The 22,681-nt window shown below is 37.3% G+C and overlaps 1 protein-coding gene across 1 annotated transcript in view; it reads right to left on the reverse strand.

The window, feature by feature from the left end:
- Positions 1-14,324: 14,324 nt before the first annotated feature.
- LOC144443627 (alkaline phosphatase-like) overlaps positions 14,325-22,681 on the reverse strand; it is a 9,727-nt gene continuing 1,370 nt past the window's right edge. Inside the window, exons 2-10 of the mRNA XM_078133170.1 lie at positions 20,867-21,090; positions 19,687-19,861; positions 19,049-19,203; positions 18,320-18,524; positions 16,966-17,106; positions 16,067-16,258; positions 15,673-15,807; positions 14,978-15,184; positions 14,325-14,401 (exon numbers count right to left, since the gene is read on the reverse strand). Coding sequence (XP_077989296.1) covers positions 14,325-14,401; positions 14,978-15,184; positions 15,673-15,807; positions 16,067-16,258; positions 16,966-17,106; positions 18,320-18,524; positions 19,049-19,203; positions 19,687-19,861; positions 20,867-21,090 — 1,511 coding nt within the window. The remainder of the gene's footprint in view (positions 14,402-14,977; positions 15,185-15,672; positions 15,808-16,066; positions 16,259-16,965; positions 17,107-18,319; positions 18,525-19,048; positions 19,204-19,686; positions 19,862-20,866; positions 21,091-22,681) is intronic.

Raw genomic sequence — 22,681 nt, forward strand, 5'->3', positions numbered from 1 at the left:
GTTTGATTGTTAGCATCGATATTAAATATACGTTCGTTTTGTATTGTATTACCATCATATTCCCACCTATAGGACTGTGCCGTCGGGTTCCAGTTTGTATCACAATAAAAAGACACATTCCCTACAGTCTGTATAATGGATTGATTAGGCTGCATGGTAATATAGGGTCGTGGTAAAATATCTACAGGACCTACTTGGCAGGTATATCCACTGTTCCAAGTTGGATGAAGTGCTCTGCAAAAGTAATACATTTTTCTAGACTCAGTATCACTTGGTATCCAAGAATAATCAACGAAATAACGTAAATTCTCTAAATCTCCCCACGACGATATTGGTAATGGTGTGTCAAACTGAACTCCTCGGTGCCACGTTATAGAAATTGGAGGGATGGCGTCTGTGTCGATATTTACCGTACATCTTAACGTATAGACATTTCCTTCATGGACATACTGCTGTATACTTACTGTAGGGACGTCCTTACCATTTAGATAACAGGATGGGTTCTGTACATCTGTTGCAACATACACGTTAATAGTAGTATTTCGAGATGAAGCAACGGTGTTACCATTCTCCCTCACAACACAGCTGTATTGACCTGTGTCAAAGACAGCAGTTGACGGTGTAATATCTTGTATGTGTAGATCATACTCTGCACCATCAGCCACTCTCTGCACAGAGTATCTGTCATCGATCGGAATATTATCAACACCTTGTGACATTGTCTCTCCATTACTAATGGTCACACCATTCTTTTTCAATGATATTTGACGGTCGATGAAACCATTGTTGTACCAACTTAATTTAATGGACACTGGAGGTTCATTTCTACGTGTAAATACAATGTCTCTATCTTCTGGTTGTGCCAAAAAATTTAAACAAGCTGTTCCATGGATGGCAAAAGTTGAAATAATGACAAAGTATAGTCGTTCGTTCATTGTAATACTGAGCTGTGTCAAGGATAAGCGTAATATCGACCACCTGTTGAATGTCCTTGTACAAAATCCTTGACTAGCCACTTAGATTTCCGAGACTAAAATATATTTCCTTGATCCGGGTTCTTTCCTCCCCTGAGGGGTCACGTGTCAAAGTGTATAATCTAATGCGTTGAAGGGAAAGGGGTTCGTATTAATCACCTTTTATTGGTTTGGCTATAAAAGGGACGTTGTCATATATTAATCGCAAAGAGTCATTATTTTGTGCAATCCTATAAACTGACATTTGAGCAGTCTGGTAAAAAACACTGAGCGACATGTACAATCAATTTCCAAGCACAATCTTCAAGTTGTTTTATGTCTAGTAGTCAATGATAACGTCACATCATTCTTGAATTGTGATATCACAATTGAAACAATTAATTTTAGTAGAATTACAGGAATACTAAAGTTAAATCCAAACTATTTCCCACTGAATCAGAGTGTAGGTTCTTGAAACTACAATTGAAAATATCTCCACAGAAGGCACAAATAACCAGATTTGATGAATAATAACTTCAGGACATGTAGATATTAAATCTTTCCCATCTGTGAAAAAAACTTTCCCTTTTCTAAAGAAATTATCAAGACCCGTATATTTGAGTCGCTGTTTCCATTCAGCAATATATATATATTTATAATATACCTAGTGATAATGCTGTGCCATGATTCGCTAGAATCAGTCACGTGATAGGAAAATAGAATGACTATTTCCCTAGGGAAATAGTTCCATCAACTATTACATGGTCACGTGACCACCGTGAGTTCACAGAAGGTCAAAATGGCAGCTTCGAACGAAACCTCAAGAGAAGAGGGCAAGATTTCCATGAGGTATATTATAAAACACATATTGCCTGGCCTATATTCGGGCTATAGCACCCGTTTATTACCCCTCGTGACTGTTAGTTACCAGAATTACATGCTATTTCCCTCGGCCTCGTGAAATAGCATGTGATTCTGGTAACTAACAGTCCCTCGGGTGTAATAAACGGGTACTATGGCCCTCATGGCCAGGCAATATGTGTTCAATATACTTTAAGTTAGTTTTAGTTTCCATCTTGATGTAACCACTGAGGATTACAAACGCGTCTTATGCGCACCAAGAATGTCATGTACATATATGAAATAGTAATTAATTCAATTCGCATAGTCTTTATATTGCTTGAGATATTTATGCTATCCCAAATAATAATTGTATTGTACATATGTAAATAACTTGGTTTGGAAATGTTTTAGTGTGTAGCACGAGTCTGTGCTATATTCAAATAATGTATTGGGAAATTGTTAGATCCTACCAGAGGAGGAACGGTATTAAATTAATGTGTCTGTAATCTGAATGGTAGATTTAAAGATCGGGGGAAGAACCAACCATTGTTGTAGCTGTATTCCCTAGCAAGTAAACTAAATATACTCAAAATGCACGTTCACTAACAATGGGGACATCCTTACTATTTAGATAACATGATGGGTTCTGTACATCTGGTTCAACATACACGTTTACCGAAGCATTTCGAGATGAAGCAACGATGTCACCATTTTCCTTCACAACACAGCTATATTGACCTGAGTCAAAGGTAGCAGTTGATGTTGTAATCATTTGTATGTGTAGACCATAATAAGGACTACTCTCATGTTTTTGTACAGAGTATCTATCTGGATCGACTGGCAAACTAGCTTCTTGAGCCATTGTCTCGCCAGTACTTTTCACAGACACAATTCAGGTGACAATAATCCATGTAAATAACCCGTTCAGTGACCACCACGGTATAGATCCCTTCTGCAGGGCATATGCCCTCACCCAGAGTATCATACAAATTTCATCTCGTGCATAGAGTAGTTGAAGTGTGGAGGGATATTGCGTTATCACATTGGCTATACATAATTATCACATTGGCTATACATGATAAATGTCGCCTCTGGTGTGATTCATGTGAAACGATGAAAACAAGGAGTCATTGTTTTGCCAATTTATATGACGTGAACCGCTATCATCTACTTGTGTAGATCACATCGAACGACAGTAGTTTTAGTTTGTGACTATCTTTAAATTAGTAAACCGAGACCTCGATTGCCAGAGTCGTAATTTATACGAATGTAGATATGTAAATGTCTTCCTAAATTATCCTCCTAAATCATATACGTACGAGTGTGTTTGTGTCTCTCTGTTCGAAGACATTAATACTGCTACCGACTTGTCTTTGGTGGTGTTAGTTATTGACCAAATTCAAGTTGTAACTTCAGACGCACACAGTCAATCTCAGAGGTACCAGAATCTCAGGATACGTATCCAGTGGATAAACTCACAAGCATTCAAAATATTACTTTTGGTGAAGAAGGTGTATGCTTAAACCAACAATACGAGAGCTTTGGATTCGTTTTCCTTCACTTACAGCAGTCCAGACTAGATCGAAACAATTAGTTCTCCGTAGTATTCCTACTACGACGCAGATCAGTTACCGTAAAGTAAGGACGTGTTGCTCTCCTCTGCCCCACCAGATCTCTCCTCGTATCAGTTGTACTCTTGCATACACCCAACATTCACATTTTATTCAAATTCAAATCTTCATTCCGTATTACAAATATGGTTAGTAAATAACATGTTTACAGTAAACTTCAATTCTTTTCCATATATAGGAAGTGTTTATGAACTACAGTTAATTTAATTCAGAGATAAACAGTTTTGAAAATACCATTTTCTACTATAGCCGAATTCATTAAAAGTTGTGATTCATCAATTGTAGTGACACTTGCAACATTCACTTAATTACAAGTAATAACATGGCCTAGCTCGTATTACTATCTCATTAATCAATTAGACCTCACACGGTCGGGTATCCTAGATACAATTACTGTGTTTATAATACAGTTATATACTTTGTAACAATACATACAAGTTGATGAAAATTAATATTCCCATCTCCAGCCCAACACATCTCTGTCCATATTTGCTGAAATAGTCAGAATCACCATATCACATATGTGTGCAGGAAAGTCTATCCATGTATAATAAGCATTGTGTATATAGTGTCTTGGTTATGACGAACTCTATCTGAATTGAACTAAGTTATATCATATGTAAGGTTTTTGTTAGGAAATGGGTTGTACAATTTCAAAAATCGCATATTCTTAAATAGCATGTTCCAATTGAACGTGGGACGTGAACTAACGAGTCTAAATACACTGGTGATGAGATGACGTACATTGTCGTATTTGTGATGCTAAGTTGGAACATGAATAAAATGATTGAAATTCTTGCTTGATGATCCATGTAGCAAACTGTTCACGTCGCTATTGTCAACGGAGTTGTCAATCTATAAAAGAATCTTTCTATCCCTAACTAGTGTGAGCTGACCTTTTGGTGTCCATCTAATGCTTTGAATACACTTTGAGTTTCATTATATACACAACAACACAGTCGGAGTGCACTGTGTCATAAAATGCTAAATTTAGATGTTCAATTATTACACGCTCGATGTGAAACCATGTTATAATAAATTGTAATCCCCAATTTATATATCCTAAAAAGTTTGTGATTTCCAAATTACAAGATACCAAGTTGATGAACGTCACCTTAGGTCGACGAATGAGGATAAGCTGGGATAATTAATGTTTTGTGAATAATAGAAGAGCATTGTTGTTAACGACAAACATAAAATACCAAACTCGTTTAAATAAAATGTTAAAATCGTGACTATAAAACTATTGAATGTTGACAAAAGTACAAAGTGTTGACTTGGTTCTAATAGCTGTAACATTTGTCTCTATGGCTCACTACATTATTCTATGTATTGTTCTTGGGACACTTTATTTTAACGATCATAGTTGTAAAGCTATGAATAGCTTCGCTGAACTCACAGTTTGACTTCGGCATATACAGTTTCTTCTTCGTTTCTATTTACGTCTGTAACGTTGTTTGTAGTGCTGTGTCTAGGTTTCAATTCTGAAAAGTCGAGGTCAGCGTAGGTCAAACCCTCACTGTTCTGAAGAGGTGGCTTGTCAGAACTATTCTTCTCAACTCGTGACTTATTGGTAGGGACATCATTTCTTTCAATTGATTCTTTAGAATTTACCTGACTAGAATATTGTGTATTGTAAGGTGAGGACGGTTGGTCACCGTGACTGCTTTCGGGGTCGGCACTTTCTTGCAGGGGAATGTTTTCAGTTTTCTGACAACGACAATCTCCGATGTTATCTCTGTTTTGGGATTTGTTAGTTTTACCCCTTTTATTGACAACTGCATATAGGTCACCTGTTCGTGTGTTGTCGCCCTCTACGGCAATCTGTGATGATGCATCTAGCGATTCTTCTGATTCCAAGCCCTGGTTATTTGTAGCAGTAGTTCGACAGTCTCTTGGAGCGGTCCCAGTATTATCATTAAGGGTGGTGGGTAAAACGTTACTCTGGGGTGCCAAAGTCCCTCCTGGAAAGTCCACAGTTGTGTATTCATTAGTAGATGGGGAATCCAACACAATGTGTTGCTCTGAATTTGCCGTTTCGTTAACGTTGTCTTCCTTTCTTTTCCTCGATTTGACCAAACATATGATAATGACAACAATTAATACACACATAATGACAGCACCACCTATACCCCCAGCTAACATCACAATTCTCATTGCGGTACTCTCATCTAGTTGTCCGTAAGTTATCCTTGTTGTAGACATGATAGTTTGAGTGGCATCCGAATTTGTGGCAGGGTTTTTGATTTTAGAGGAATTTGTCAGTGAAAAAGTACTCGTGTGACTCATGGTTCTATTCTCAGAGTCAAATGCTGCAGTTGACGTCAGTGTCGTTGTTGACTCTGGATCAGTTGAGATTATTGATTGCTCCAGTGTTGTGATGTCCAGGGAAATATCTACAGTAAAGTTGATGGAAACTGAATTGGTGCCAATCTCGTTCGTTGCAAAGCACGTCACTGTGTGTATAACTCTATCTTCTCTCCCATCGACTGATACAACTAATGTTTGATTGTTAGCATCAATATTAAATATATGGTCCGCTTGTATTGTATTACCATCATATTCCCACCTATAGGACTGTGCTAATACAGTCCAGTTTGTATGGCAATAAAAAGACACATTCCCTACAGTCTGTATAATGGATTGACTAGGCTGCATAGTAATATAGGGTCGTGGTAGAATATCGACAGGACCTACTGGGCAGCTATATCCACCGCTCCAAGTTGGATGGAATGCTCTACAATGAAAATAAATGTGTCCAGTCTCGGTATCATTTGGTGTCCAAGAATAATCAATGAAATAACGCAAATTCTCTAAGTCTCCCGACGACGATATTGGCAATGGTGTGTCAAACTGATCTTCTTGAAGCCACGTTATAGAAATTGGATATCGGAGGTACAGCGTCTATGTCGACATTTATCGAACATCTCAGTGTATTGACCTTTCCTTCATGAACATACTGCTGTTCACTTACTACAGGGACGTCCTTACTATTTAGATAACATGAAGGATGTTGTATATCTGGTTCAACATACACGTTAATAGTTGCAGTTCGAGATGAAGCAACGATGTCACCATTCTCCTTCACAACACAGCTGTATTGACCCGTGTCAAAGACAGCAGTTGACGGTGTAATATCTTGTATGTGTAGATCATATTCTGCCCCACCAGCCACTCTCTGCACAGAGTATCTGTCATCGATCGGAATACTATCAACACCTTGTGGCATTGACACTCCATTACTAATGGTCACACCATTCTTTTTTAACGATACATGACGGTCGATGAAACCAATGTTGTACCAACTTAATTTAATGGACACTGGAGCTTCATTTCTACGTCTAAATACAATGTCTCTATCTTCTGGTTGTGACACAAAGTTTAGACAAGTTGTTCCATGAATGGCAAATGTTGAGAAAATGAGAAAGTATAATCGTTCATTCATTGCAATACTGAGTTGTGTCAAGGATATGCGTAATATCGACCACCTGTTGAATGTCCTCGTATGAGATCGTTGACGAGCCATTCGAGATTACATCATATTTCCTTGATCCGGGTTCTTTCCTCCCCTGAGGTCATGTGTCAAAACGTATAATCTAATGCATGTCACAACCTATCTATTCAAACTAGTACTGTTGAATATAGATTACTTCATGACAAGGGAAAGTGAAGCCATGGTGAGTGTAACTATAAAACATGAACTAAAGACCAACAACTACCAAAATATATCTGTGTAAAATCTATTTTATAGTATGAACAAATCTATTGACAGGGCAATTTCCAAATAATCTAGGAAAGTGTTTTTGTCATTTTTTTCTGACCCTTGAACTGGAGAAGAAAGCGTTCATGTTATCCACATACGATGAACACTGGCACAACTGTACGAAATGTACTTCATGTATCCTAATGATAAGTTAACATTTTAAATATACAATGCACAATCTGTCCTGTTCTGGTAATTTTAAAGGTCAAACTCACAAATTTGTAAGATTTGACTATATTTAGTTATGTTTAACCAGTCCCAGGGCTGTTCCTACTTGTGAGACGGAAGTTTATATATATATTAACTATTAGTGCAAGAGAGACATAATTAAGCTTATCAATTGTATAATGCAATGTCTATTACTTTTCAAATACGTTTTTTACTACTTTTATAACTGTCTAAATTGCCCTTTTGTAGGAGGCAGAAATATCAATTATATAAAAATGCAATGAGTATATTACTTTTCTCATTTAAAGTGTAGTCAGTTTTAAATGTTACTTCAAACTTTGTGGTTAAATTATTTTGCTAATGTTTGGTTGGTATTTTCTTGGTTTACGACTATCATACGTAACGTGTATTTTAGTAACGTTCACAAATTGGACCTTTACATTTGATGCACATGATGTTATTTCTTCAGAGAGGTATATATGTCAGCATTTCTTTCCTCCAACGATTGGTAAAGACCCTGGTCATAATTTCTCTCCAATTCAATGGATACTTCAACATTTTCATACGAAGTTGTGTTATCACTTTCTTTTCCTTTTAACTGTGATTTTTGCTGTAGTTTATTGTTCGCGTTATTACACATGATATATTTCACTTCGATAACTTTAACTTTAACCAACACCCAACCAATAACGACTGCAGTGAGAAAGCCACCTAAATAACTTGCTATTGCGGCTATCGATACCAAATCAGCATTCTCTCTTTCTTTGCTGTATTGTGATTTTACTGTAGTATGCAATGTTGTAGCTGATTGAGGCACTGTCGGGGTTGTGTGTAAGACTTCAGAGATTCTTTTGGAGTAATCATAGATCGTTATCTTAGATGTCATGTGTGTAGTTGGAAATGTTGATGTTTGCATTGTTGTAAGGGTTGTACCATCAGTCGAACCATCAGACGATATAGCTACCGTAAAGGTAATATTAGCAGTATTTGTACCAATCTCATTGGTCGCAAGACACGTGACTATATGTAAACCATTGTCATCTCTGCCGTCAAGGGAAACATATGCGGTTTGATTGTCGGCATTAATCTTAAGTCTGTGTTTGTTCGATGGACCGTTGTATTCCCATTCATAGGACTGTGCCATCAGGTTCCAGTTTGTATGGCAATAAAAAGACACATTCCCTACAGTCTGTATAATGGATTGACTTGGCTGCATGGTAATATAGGGTCGTGGTAGAATATCGACAGGACCTACTGGGCAGCTATATCCACCGCTCCAAGTTGGATGGAATGCTCTACAATGAAAAATATGTCTAGTCTTGGTATCACTTGGTATCCAGGTGTAATCAATGAAACGTTCAGTTATTATAGCTCCCGATGATGATGTGGGTAATGGTGTGTCAAACTGACCTCCTTGATGCCACATTATGGTAATTGGAGGTACAGCTTCTATGGTGATGACATTTATCGCACATCTTAGCGTATTGACCTTTCCTTCATGAACATACTGCTGTTCACTTACTGCAGGGACGTCCTTACTATTTAGATAACATGAAGGATGTTGTATATCTGGTTCAACATACACGTTTACCGTAGCATTTCGAGATAAAGCAACGATGTCATCATTCTCCTTCACAACACAGCTGTATTGACCCGTGTCAAAGGTAGCAGTTGACGGTGTAATATCTTGTATGTGTAGATCATATTCTGCCCCACCAGCCACTCTCTGCACAGAGTATCTGTCATCGATCGGAATACTATCAATACCTTGTGGCATTGACACTCCATTACTAATGGTCACACCATTCTTTTTTAACGATACATGACGGTCAATGAAACCATTGTTGTACCAAATTAATTTAATGGACACTGGAGCTACATTTCCACGTCTAAATACAATGTCTCTATCTTCTGGCTGTGACACAAAGTTCAGACAAGTTGTTCCATGAATGGCAAATGTTGAAAAAATGAGAAAGTATAATCGTTCATTCATTGCAATACTGAGCTGTGTCAAGGATATGCGTAATATCGACCACCTGTTGAATGTCCTTGTATAAAATCCTTGACCAGCCACTTAGATTTCCGAGACTAAAATATATTTCCTTGATCCGGGTTCTTTCCTCCCCTGAGGGGTCACGTGTCAAAGTGTATAATCTAATGCGTTGAAGGGAAAGGGGTTCGTATTGATAACCTTTTATTGGTTTGGCTATAAAAGGGACGTTGTCATATATTAATCGCAAAGAGTCATTATTTTGTCCAATCCTATAAACTGACATTTGGGCAGTCTGGTTAAAAAACACTGAGCGACATGTACAACCAATTTCCAAGCACAAGCTTCGAGTTGTTTTATGTCTAGTAGTCAATGATGACGTCACATCATTCTTGAATTGTGATACTGTATCACAATTGAAACAATTAACTTTAGTAGAATTACAGGAATACTAAATTAAGTTAAATCCAAACTATTTCCCACTGAATCAGAGTGTAGGTTCTTGAAACTACAATTGAAAATATCTCCACAGAAGGCACAAATAACCAGATTTGATGAATAATAACTTCAGGACATGTAGATATTAAATCTTTCCCATCTGTGAAAAAAAACTTTCCCTTTTCTAAAGAAATTATCAAGACCCGTATATTTGAGTCGCTGTTTCCATTCAGCAATATATATACCTTAAGCTAGTTTTAGTTTCCATCTTGATGTAACCACTGAGGATTACAAACGCGTCTTATGCGCACCAAGAATGTCATGTACATATGTGAAATAGTAATTAATTCAATTCGCATAGTCTTTATATTGCTTGAGATATTTATGCTATCCCAAATAATAATTGTATTGTACATATGTAAATAACTTGGTTTGGAAATGTTTTAGTGTATAGCACGAGTCTGTGCTATATTCAAATAATGTATTCGGAAATTATTAGATCCTACCAGAGGAGGAACGGTATTAAATTAATGTGTCTGTAATCTGAATGGTAGATTTAAAGATCGGGGGAAGAACCAACCATTGTTGTAGCTGTATTCCCTAGCAAGTAAACTAAATATACTCAAAATGCACGTTCACTAACAATGGGGACATCCTTACTATTTAGATAACAGGAAGGGTGTTGTACATCTGGTTCAACATACACATTTACCGTAGCAGTTCGAGATGAAGCAACGATGTCACCATTCTCCTTGACAACACAGCTGTATTGACCTGAGTCCAAGGTAGCAGTTGATGTTGTGATCATTTGTATGTGTAGACCATAATAAGGACTACTCTCATGTTTTTGTACAGAGTATCTATCTGGAGCCTGTGGTAAACTAGCTGTTTGAGCCATTGTCTCGCCAGTACTGATGACAAAACCATTCTTAGTCCACGATACTGAACGACTTTGTAAGTAATAGACATAGCAATTCAAAGTTATCGCCAGTCTATCTTGACTTCCGGGTCTGAAAATTAAAGTTGTATCTTTAGGCTCAGCCGAGAACTCCAAACAACTTGCTTCTGAAACGACGAGGGTGACAATAACAACGAGATAAAAATGTATGTCCATTACTTCTAGGGTGTGAAGTTTGGCATGGGTGTTAAGAAGTTAAAACATCGTGCAAAGTTCTACGCTGACGCTGCAATGTTACGATGGGATCGACCAGATCGTAAACATTTGAAATGTCTTTGGGCGGGGACCAGGATCATTTAGCATAGACGTCCCTCTACGATGCCACCTCGAGTGACGTATTGACTCAAGGGAATGCTAACGTCGCAACTTTGTCATGATTCTTCAACTCATTCGCGGGACTGGACAGAAATTACAGACTGGGAAGGGGGTGCTTTTCAGAAATTCAGTTCATGAAAAACATTGACCTTCCCAAGGCCTTGCAAAAAAATCATCGACTCTCTCCTCCTCTGTGCACGACAAATTGTGAATATTCCCATAACTTTTCAATGGTTATAAAAACATACACGATCACGTCTATATTTCCGTTTGTAGTTATCAATCGTTGCAAAATATGTAACTCTCGGTCCCCAAGGAATTGCTGCGTCCAATAAGTCGTAATTCATCTTACACATTTGTTCAAGAATAACTTAGTGGTTGCAAAGTTTCACTGCCGTGATCTCTGCGTAATAAGTCCCCTTCACCTGCTTCAGAATTATCTCTTTCGTCGGACTATCGTGTATGGAACCGGCCAGTTTCTCCGGCCCGGAGGAGGGGGGGGGGGCAAACAAAAACTCACTGATCCCCCTCTTTAAACCCGAAAGCAGGCTGACACCCCCGTCACTTATTTCTAAAACATGATGACCCCCTCCCCATATCATATTCAAATGTCAGTATTTTATCGTAAGAGTGAACTATTTGTGACTATTGTCTCGCAAATACTTGATAAGATAGCACCATAGTAAATTAACGACTGAACAGGTACATATAATACTGGTAGCTTCTCGACAGTAAAACATAGGGGGAAGAGTTGAGATGGGAGTATGTCCACTTCTCATGGGAGAGGCGTCATAGGTGATCTCCAACTAGAAACTCTGGAGATCTTTACAATTTTTAGGCTATTCAGAGCCTTTCAGACAACAATTTCCAAGCTTTACAAAACAACACCATCAAGTATCAGAAACTCTGTTTTATACATTAGGATTGAAATATGTTCTTAAAAAGGTAAATGGCATTATTATAGTAAAAGTCAGTGCATCTGATGGGTGTGTCAAAGATGGGGGAGATTTTGAGATTTTGTTTACTTTCAGAGTCATATAAGGCAATTTTTAGACTGGAACTTACACAGCATTTTAGGCAGTGATTTCACTTCTTTGAAGGATAGTGCCATCTAAGATTAGTGATTAATCTTAGTACATATGATTTAATATTGTCAAAAAAAGTTTAATAACATCATGACAGTAAAAAGGCTGGTGCATCAGATTATCATTGTACAGTAGGAATAAAGTCTTCTTCACTGATACAGGCAATCACGCCATCTTTCATTGTGCAATGTGTGCATGGATTACTTTCTATTTACGTGCCTTTGGATATTTACTTAATCCTTCTTACATTAAGGGTCAATGATATGCTAAGACATGCTAAGAAATGTCAGGAAAGAAAGAGTGTCTTTTGGAGTTAAAAGAGTGGGGGCTATAACAGCACCTCCATGCAATACTGAAAATGTTGTTGATGATGATGATGATGATGATGATGATGATGATGATAGGTAAGAACAGGGAGATGTTAAAACAATGGATGAGTTAGAAATAGAAACTGCATCCGGGTTCTTAGGAAAGCAAGGAAGAAAGATGAGTATTGTTAGAGTTAATTTGGCAATTCTTGAAGTAATTTTTGTTCCTCGTGTAAATTGTGCAGAAAAAAAGAAACTAAGTTTACTCAAGACTTGTTATACTTTGTGGAAATCAAAAAAGATTGAAAGAAAGATAAGGATCACTCTCGGTACTTTACCTAATACGCACTGCCTGGACCTCGGCAAGGCTTCAGTGTCTCGTAGACTAGTCAGGTACATGTATTTCTTGTCGAGGCGCGCCCTCACAAGTCGGCCATTCATCCAATACAAGGCTAGGTGAGCTATCGTATATTGCAACGTCTCATTCAAACCATCATTGTTGATTGACAGATCTAGACTGTATACGTCACAATCGTTACAAACTATAAAATAAGTCCCGCCTACACTTCAATAATTGAGCCAACGAGGAGTGTGGGCGTGGCTTACTTGTTTTAGTTGATCATGATTGGTTGTTCACATTGCAACGTATCTGCCAATCAACAATTACTGTTTGGATTAAAGACGTTGCAATGACTAAATAGTCTAGTTCGCCTAGGACAGGTCCAGACAGAACGTAATAGGCACTAGTAAATAGTGCCTACAGTCAAGTAACCCTTTTCGCATTTGAATTTCGATATATTTTGCTCTTTCCAGTTTTATTTCCATTCACCATCTCACACCAATAGTTCCACTAGTGTACATAACAACGATAATTTCATTCTATTCACTGCTGTGCAACGTGTTTATATATATATATATATATATATATATATATATATATATATATATATATATATATATATATATATATATATATATGTGTGTGTGTGTGTGTGTGTGTGTGTGTGTGTGTGTTCTTCTTATTATTATTTAAGACTATTTTTAATTGCAATATTTACTTATAATATGAAAGTGTTAATTATCTGCGAGACAAGATAAATTGTCAGTGTGGTGATTGTAGAAATTATGATGTACCAACTATCAAGAAGAGGAAATTCACATATTTTGGCCATATGAAAAGGCAAGACAACATCCAACGAGTTCTACTAGATGGTCAAATATAATTAAGGGAAAAAATATTGAGAAAGAAAAAGAACAAGAACAAAGTGGACGACAAATGATAAAGAGTGACCTGAAATACCAAAGTATTACGACCTGGTTAGAACAGCATAGAACAGACAGAAGTGGCGGATCATGCATCACCGATGATGTCTAGTAGTGTAGCAATTACACATCTAACCGACTAGTCACTATTTGTATCTTAACTATTTGAACAATTTCTGTCCATGTATATAATTTATATAATAAGTCACGTAAAGAAATTTATGAATGTAAAATCGTTCATTTAATTAGGAATTTGTCAATTAATTTGTGCTGTACATATTATGAAAGAAAATTATATTGAACAATAGTGTACACATTTAGAGTAAAATACCAGAAGGATTATGTATCCAACTGTTGTATAAAAGGTATTTCAATATATTATTGTAATAGCTAGTAATGAATGTATTAATTCTTGTAATTTTATAAAATTGGTGTATCAAATATTAATTCAAATGTTTTCTACATTTTGAGGACTTGTCTATAGCGGTCAGATATAGCTTATAAAATGCCATATTCCCTGTGACAGGTATAAATCAGGAGACAAAAGGCGGACTCATTTTTCCTGTGTTATTGTATGGAAACATGAATAAATTATCAGTTCTGCCGTCACTAAGTCATTAGTAGACTGGTGAGAATAATGACGCCTATAAAGCCTCCCGGTGACGAGAATGGACTTCTTCTTGAAGCTGTTGGGGGGAAATATTATCATAATTTATTACAATCGTAATTAATTAATTAATTAATTAATTAATTAATTGATTGAGTGATTGAGTGATTGATTGATTGATTAATTGATTGGTTGGTTGGTTGGTTGGTTGGTTGGTTGGTTGGTTGGCGTGTCCTTTAAAATTTAGGGTTGATTGGGTAGCTTGTCATGGGCATGTCTGTCATGTCTGTCTGTATGTATACGCCATGTATGTATGTATGTATGTATGTATGTATGTAGTTAGTGAGGGAGGGAGGGAGGGAGGGAGGGAGGTAGGTAGGTAGGTATGTACGTACGTACGTACGTACGTATATCTACACGGATGCATGCATGCATGCATGGATAAATGGATGTATGGATGCATGAATATTTGGTTATGTGAAGTAGTGATACTAACTATGTTGGATGATCATGAACCGTACTATTTTGTCAAACATACCTAAACTTCATACATCGCCGCTCCCTCACCTATGAGACACTTCACGTATTCCAATAACTTTAAATAACGGGTAACGTGAATTTAATATAAGTAACACAAAATGGAAATGCTTCTTACCAGCTGAAATAGTCTGGTCACATCCATGCCTATCTTTGTATTCAGCTAAACACGCTGCATACTTGATGACGTGGGCAATATAGCTTTGTTCATAGACACCTTGAAATAAGTGAGAATATGGTCCGTCTGCGTGTAGGGATATGTCCTCTCCACCATGTCTCTCGCTATCTACATGTACCAATGCTTGCTGCTGGAATCCTTTCGCTTCTGAAATGATATAAATAGAAAATAAGGTAAGACATTTTCCAGAAATAATCCTACCGAATATAAACATGCTAACCTGGGATATATAATGACAGTATTGTGTGTTAGACCTTCTCAATATATTTGTGCTAATAATCGTCATATTTACAATAAATGAGGACAAAAATGGTTGATAATTTTCTAGATTATAACCAGTGAGACAACCTTTCATGCCAAAATATAACGCTACTGTATTACACAACTACAGATTGTTTGCATTATTAGGAATATCATTCACTTATTAGTTCATAAGCTTACAACTGTTAAAAATCGTCACTTAAAATAAAACTATTACAGTCATTTACATACGATTATTTCACTAGGGATACTTGAAAGAATGGACTTCAGCCGAACAACTTCAGTCAGTCTAATTTTAAATTGTCACCGTTCAGCCTTACAGCCTGAACCGAGGGACTGTGCCGAGTACGGCAAATTTTTCTGTGGTACATTACCTGTGTCCACTTCCGTGAGATTGGGTCTATTCCCGTTATCCCTGATGCTCTGAAGTACCCATTCTCCACTTGGCCCGTTCGCATACCCTATTGTTGTATACGGAAGACCATCGTCGGCAATTTCACCCGTCACACCTATTTAACAAAATGTTGAAAAACATAAGATGTCGTTCATAACAAACTCAGGAAATTTTCAGAATCAAACGAACAGTCATGGTACAAAAAGTAAGTGATAATATAAAAAAGTCATAGTAGTAGGTTTTTTTAAAAAAAAACACCAGTCTTCATAAGCGTATCAACTACCTTTGTCCCTTTGAAGGCGACTCTTGAGTCATTCGTAGTTGCTGACTACATCTGTTATAAAGAAAAATCGCACAAATGCAATTGTGTTTACCTAGAATTGGATTGCCTCGTAATGGATAACCACTGATGGTGTTCACGTGACTATGATCAGCTGTAACAATAATCAAGGTGTCTTTCGTGTCTACCAAGTCTAAAGCCTTCGCCACGGCATCATCAAGTGCAATCGTGTCACCAAGTGCATCGTAGGCGTTGTCATCGTGATGGGCGTGATCGATTCTCCCGCCTGTAGATAAACAGAAAGTTAGGGGGTCTGTCGGTCCGACTATCTTTGATGAAAGAAAATGAAACTTGCAATGGTTAAATTGAAAACGATATACATAAAATGGACTGACATATTATGCAGATTATATTGTATGAATCATATCTGTGGACTACCTATGTTTAAGAAAGTTTGGTTATTTGTTCAGTTCGGAATTGTCAAACGATCGAAAATATAGAAAATGACTGATATAATCTTATGTGCACATCTGAATGTACAGTTCTTGGGTCATGTGCATATACAATTTCAAAACATACTGACAAATGATTGATAAACTTTGTAGAAAATATCATTTTGACCAAAATGACAAGAATCAATTCAAAAATAAAAAAATACACAAGACATCTTCTCGTCAACACACCAGAGTATACTCAATGCTAATATATCACTGAAAACTGACAAGCTGGTTCATTCTGAGAGTCGAAAATATAAAACGTTAGTGCATGATGAGCGACAACAAGGTGACGATGGACATTAAGCTAACCCGATAGCTAGCAAAGTAGTTGATAGCGAAGTTAAGAAACGGAAATGACGTTAAAATAGGCTTTAAGTAAGTAAAAGAAAACTATATTAGTAATGCGATGATTATAGATAGTACATAGTGTTCTACAGAACGTTAATATGTATTCCAGTCTATAGCCAAATCTTTTGAGTAAAACCAAACGTCTTACCTTCGACGAAAAGAAAGAATCCGTTATCATTTTTACGAAGTATGTTAATAGCTTTGTCAACCATTTCAGCTATACTAGGTTCACCAGCTATGTCATTATCTCTGTCAGAATCGTATTGCATACTGGAGGGCGCAAACAAACCTACAGTAGAGTTCATAGGTCATTTAAAGTCGTCAAATGAGGCTTACAGAGAAGAGCGTGAGCCCCCTCAAAATATGCCGAGTATCCCTACCTATTCCATAATTTCGATCAAAGGAATTCGGGAGTGGGATAAGTAAGTTCCAATAGTACAGTGTAGTGTAGTATAGTACAGTGTAGTGTAGTATAGTACATTGTAGTGTAGTATAGTACAGTGTAGTGTAGTATAGTACATTGTAGTGTAGTATTATAGTACATTGTAGTGTAGTATAGTATAGTGTAGTGTAGTATAGTATAGTATAGTGTTGTGTAGTGTAGCATAGCGTAGTGTAGTGTAGTGTAGTGTAGTGTAGTGTGATATGATGTATAGCATAGTGTAGCGTATAGTGTAGTGTAGTGCAGTGCAGTGCAGTGCAGTGTAGTGTAGTGTAGTGTTGTGTAGTGTATAACGTACTATAGTATAGAGTAGTGTACTGTCGTGTAGTGTAGTGTAGTGTTGATTTCGTAGGGCCATTTGGTAGATCACAGGCCATTATTTTTCTACCATGGCCAATACATCTAGTTATTATCATACTGATTTTCTGACTACAAATTGCACACTGATCAAGTAAAACCCATTATTGCAGTATGTAGTTCGTCTAGCAAAGTTCCTCTAGATTTTCCATTTTTAACAGATGAAACAGGTCATGTAACACAGTTTGTTTGAATAACATGCACCATCATAGTGATATTCCTGACTGCATGACTCTATGCAAATTAACATGCGTTATATTCTTCAACTTCTACTAATAAAAGTAATTTTAAAAAGAGAAATGGTATTTTGGGACATGGGACACTGAGCTGCTATGAAGTGATTGGTGAGTCAAATGTTCATATTCACATGATAATGGATACGAAGTATAGGGAGCAACACAGTGGTTGTGTAACAGTGCTGCTGGACATAAAAACCTATTTAAAAAAAAGTCGAATGCGCAGAATAACTCTGTAATAGTAGGCCTACTGTCATTTTAATGTATTTAGCAGGACACTTTTGGGGTCAAATATAAGTTTTTCGTTTTCATCCGTTTGCCTGAAAAAGTGTCCTGTTAAATCTGTCAAACCTGCCATACTAAAATAACTACCAGTTGTTCAGATTCAATCACAAGTTTAGAACTTGCTCGAATATCTAAATAATGCTTATCGGCACACTTAAATTTTTAACTTTTGTTGAACGTACCCAATAAATAATCGGTGGTCATCGGATCAACTGAATCAAACTCAGTTTTATTCCATACATATGATCCAACCATATCATTTGGGACTTTGTCCTTCCATTCTTCAATCAGATTACGACCGTCGATTCGTTCTCCCACAGATTGTGGATTCTCCGGATCAGGTGTAGTGTTGTCAGTGAAGGGGCTTCTACCGCCTGTCAGAACCACCTAAATAATAAAATATGTAAACGCGCAATTTTGTCGGTCGCCGGAAAAATGAAACAAGAGCTGAACCCCGGCAAACTTTTTCGAACAAAAGTAATATTCAGGATATACACTTTTTTGACAGGACCAAATTTAGATTCATCCACCTGTTATAATTATATTTTTTTTATAAACCCATCATATTGGTATCGTCTAAGATTCCAGAGAGGTTTTCTTTCATTTTAACAAATAAGAGAATTCATATTTCCGGAAAAAAATGCAAACACGATTTCAGACGGAAGTTGTACAGTGCTTAGCAGAGCAGAGTTTACCAGTAAAGAAACTATTTACATCGTGTACATGATCATCTTTTCTAGATGAAATTCATGGCTGATGTTGACGATATTTCATGCGCGTGTTACCAGGAGGGATGATTTGCAAAACATTAAATTCTTGATGAACCGGATGTGTGTACTCCCCTTTGGTATTTGGTATATATGTCACATGTCAGCTATGTTATGACGTAATGCTGTGAAGGCTTTACTGACCTGGTAATCCTCAGAACTTGCAATGAGCTGAGAAGCAATGTCTTCGCAGTCACCGTTGCCAATAGCCTGCCAATCTCGTTCTGGAGTATGAGAGTATACGGCAGATGGGGATGCATTGGTGATAGAGACAGTTGAGATAATACCAGCAGATTTTCCTGAATCGAAACGGTAAATAGGATTTCCCTTGGTATTCATAGCATAACAGTAAACACAATATAGGCTTTTCCATTTTTTTTTGGTAAAATGACAACATATCAGTTACTGATTATTATGTAATAATTAAGTTTATTAGTTCTCCCTCATACTGTATTATTTTCTATAGAACAATCTGTCTGTCTGTCTGTCTGTCTGTCTGTCTGTCTGTCTGTCTGTCTGTCTGTCTGTCTGTCTACCTTTCGTGCTATCTGTTTGTATGCATGTCGCTCTGTCTTTTCGTATTCTGTATGTCTCTTATCGACTGACTGACTGACTGACTGACTGACTGTCTGTCTGTCTGTCTGTCTGTCTGTCTGTCCGTCCCCTGCCTCTCAGCCTGCCTGTTTTTCCGTCTGTCTGTCACAAAAACTCATGAGAAAGATTATGTGGTATCATTGTATATACAATCTTGGTACAAATTTGATGATGTGTACATTACGTACCAGTTCTGGTGGCAATGGTGAATACAGAATCAACTTCTGCCCCTTTGGAAGATTCACAGTCACCTCTTTCTGCAGAGTCATCGATACCAAGCATTCCTCGTTTTGTCTTGACACCAGTCAATATTGCCGTGGCGGTACCGGCTGAATCAGCGACTTGGTAATCTGTATTGTAAGTCTAGACCATAAACAGATACATTGAGTGTTTCAAAAGTCAGCAATTTTGATGAAGCATGTTTTACAAAGACACGTCTACACTTCTTGCCGTTTATCACATTGGAAATTGGTAACTTGATAACGTGCATTTTTTTTTTAGATTTATGTATCATCGTCCGTAATTCACATTTTCAAGTAAGCCTTCAGAATGTTTGTTTTCGTGCACCTATTCTCAGTGTCTTCAACATAGTTACAGTATGGGAGCCTTCAGTAATTACACGGGGGAGGGTCGCGACAAATCAAGCTCGATCTGATGCGTAAAATGTAACCCCTCCTCTCCCGTTTTCTAAATATTGGCCAACTCTCAATTTCTTCTCGTTAAAATATGACCCTCGTGTTCAAATATTCAAAGAAATCACTTAAAATGCTATCAGACGTGAAAAGAGACACAAGTAAAGAATCAGTGATAAGGACTCTATCCAATAGCTGCCACCACATTGTAATGGCATTGGTTGTTTTTTCACTAATACCACTACAGTTCATTTTTGTGAATGTACTGCAATAATTCCCATATTTGGATGTAATTGGCAGAGCTGAAGGCCAGGTCTACTAAAAACTATAAAGTCGAGTAGCAATACTGACATTGAATTTTGTCGAGACCTAGGTCAACATCCCCACTCCAACACGTCATCACCGATACCTTGCCACACTTTTCCTTCTTCACTTCTATGAGACTTAGATACCTCTACTCACACCACATCTAACAATTGATTCACTGCATGGTTGTCAGCCGCGATTTAACTGGTGGCAGTGGTGGGATGTTGGATGTCAAAATCGCAAAGTTAGATATCACAGTGAGTCAAAGTAAAATGTGACTGTACATGTGACTCTCCCGTTCTTCAACTTTCTTAAATATGAGAACCGATTTGTAAAATAATACACCTATTCCCCGGCCTCCCACTACTGTAATAATTGAAGACTCCCTCTACGTCGTCATCGCCAATGACAGAATTGAACATAACCTTACCTTTATAAGAGAAGACCTAGGTAAACCCTCAAAAGTTAATACAGTTTCTTCCCCAGTGTTTCCTTGTAGTTGTCCTTTGCGTATCCTGGCTGCTGTTATTGTTGGTATCCCCATTCCATCACCAAGAAAAACGATGACGTTCTTTGCTACATTGGTATTAAGCATTTCTAGATCTAGCGCCCTCTCAAGGTCATCCCGTCCCCGTTTATTCCACTCCTCACCAGCTGTTGGGAAACCGTGTAATGGTATATAGTACGGAACATGAGGCTATATAGCTACCAAATTTCCGGCTGCATATATTGTAAATACATATGAAAAAGAATATACCATTGTATGCAGTGAATCACCCCTGGGAATGGTACGTAAATCCTGGGGTTTGACCGTCATGAGCGAATAGATATCCAAGTCAACTGGACGAATCACATGACGTTTTTGACTGAGGATAAGGTAGCTAATATAACATAACTCCTAAATGTGGCGCTTATAATTATATGCAGTTTTATATATTTTATATATAGAATTTGCACTGAGGAATGTAATAAGAAGGGTGTCTACAGTCTACACCACAGGCACTCGAATCAATCTGTATGATTTGGGTTGAAAAATGTATAGTGAATATTCACTATACATTTAAAAAAAATCATACACATTGATTCGAGTGCCTGTGGTCTACACTGTGCAAGTTATGTCGACTCAGATGTGATTCCAATGTTAACCTAACTTAAAAGACGAAGTTAACAGGAATAGTATAAGACAAGAGGTGACTTAAGTTATGCCAGGTGCAAGAGGGTATTTTAGGGCCGATACGTTTTATGTCGACAAATACTTTTTTTCTGAGTGTGCATGCATGAGATGAGTCATCTCTAATCCCAGTTTATTTCCCCCCGATAAGAGTCCAAAGGGAGTGTTTACTGGTCACTGCTAAATGTTTGGAACAAATAGAGATGATAATCTCAGATCGATTATTTATTTAACATATCTGATGATTTTGTTATGACGGTACTGTGATTTATATGTAGACTTTGAGGTACAAAATACAATGTGAATGTGACCCAAAAACCAACTTATTATCTTTATTATTTAGAGTGGACCCTAGTCCGACTTTTGTCATAAAACTGATAAGATGATTTTTTTTAGGAGCCGATCCGTGTCTTTGCATTTGTACAGTCATACTTAGAACATTAACCCGGATTACAAAACTAGTCCGACATCCATCCAACCAAGACTAGCCTAACCTGACTCTGCGTCACCAGTCAGCTGTTTTCTCTTCTTTTTTTTGGCAGTTTTCTATTGGGTTGCTATAGTAACCTAGATTTGTGTGTGAGTATGTGTGTGTGTGCAAACATTGTTAGTTGATCGTTGTATGTGTAAACTGACGACAGTGGCTTGAGGACATTCATCCCAAGAACTGAAAGAAAACTTTGTTCGGGAAAAAAGTGACGATGGTTACAGTGTTCTATTTTCAGGATTGTTACCTCTGAATTGACAATCTTTGAAGGAGCAAACAAATAATAATCAAACCAAACCTTTGCAAACCGAACTAATCGCACTGACTTTCAATGCAAGATTCTCAGTAGAAGCAATTAATACAAGTCTTGATGTAAAAAAAACCCATACATTTGTTTATTGTCTATGACTGAACCCAAGTACATCTTACGATTATTCCTTCTCTGGTTAGAAAATAAGCTCATTCTGTCTTTTCAATATACTTTTGTATATTTGTAGTGCTGTCATGTGTGGTATATAATGTTACATTATAAATGTTATTTTTACTGAATCTATGCACTATACAACATTTTCTCATTGTATGGTTTT

The sequence above is a fragment of the Glandiceps talaboti genome, chromosome 12, assembly GCF_964340395.1.
Source record: "Glandiceps talaboti chromosome 12, keGlaTala1.1, whole genome shotgun sequence".
In the NCBI taxonomy this organism is placed as follows: domain Eukaryota; kingdom Metazoa; phylum Hemichordata; class Enteropneusta; family Spengelidae; genus Glandiceps; species Glandiceps talaboti.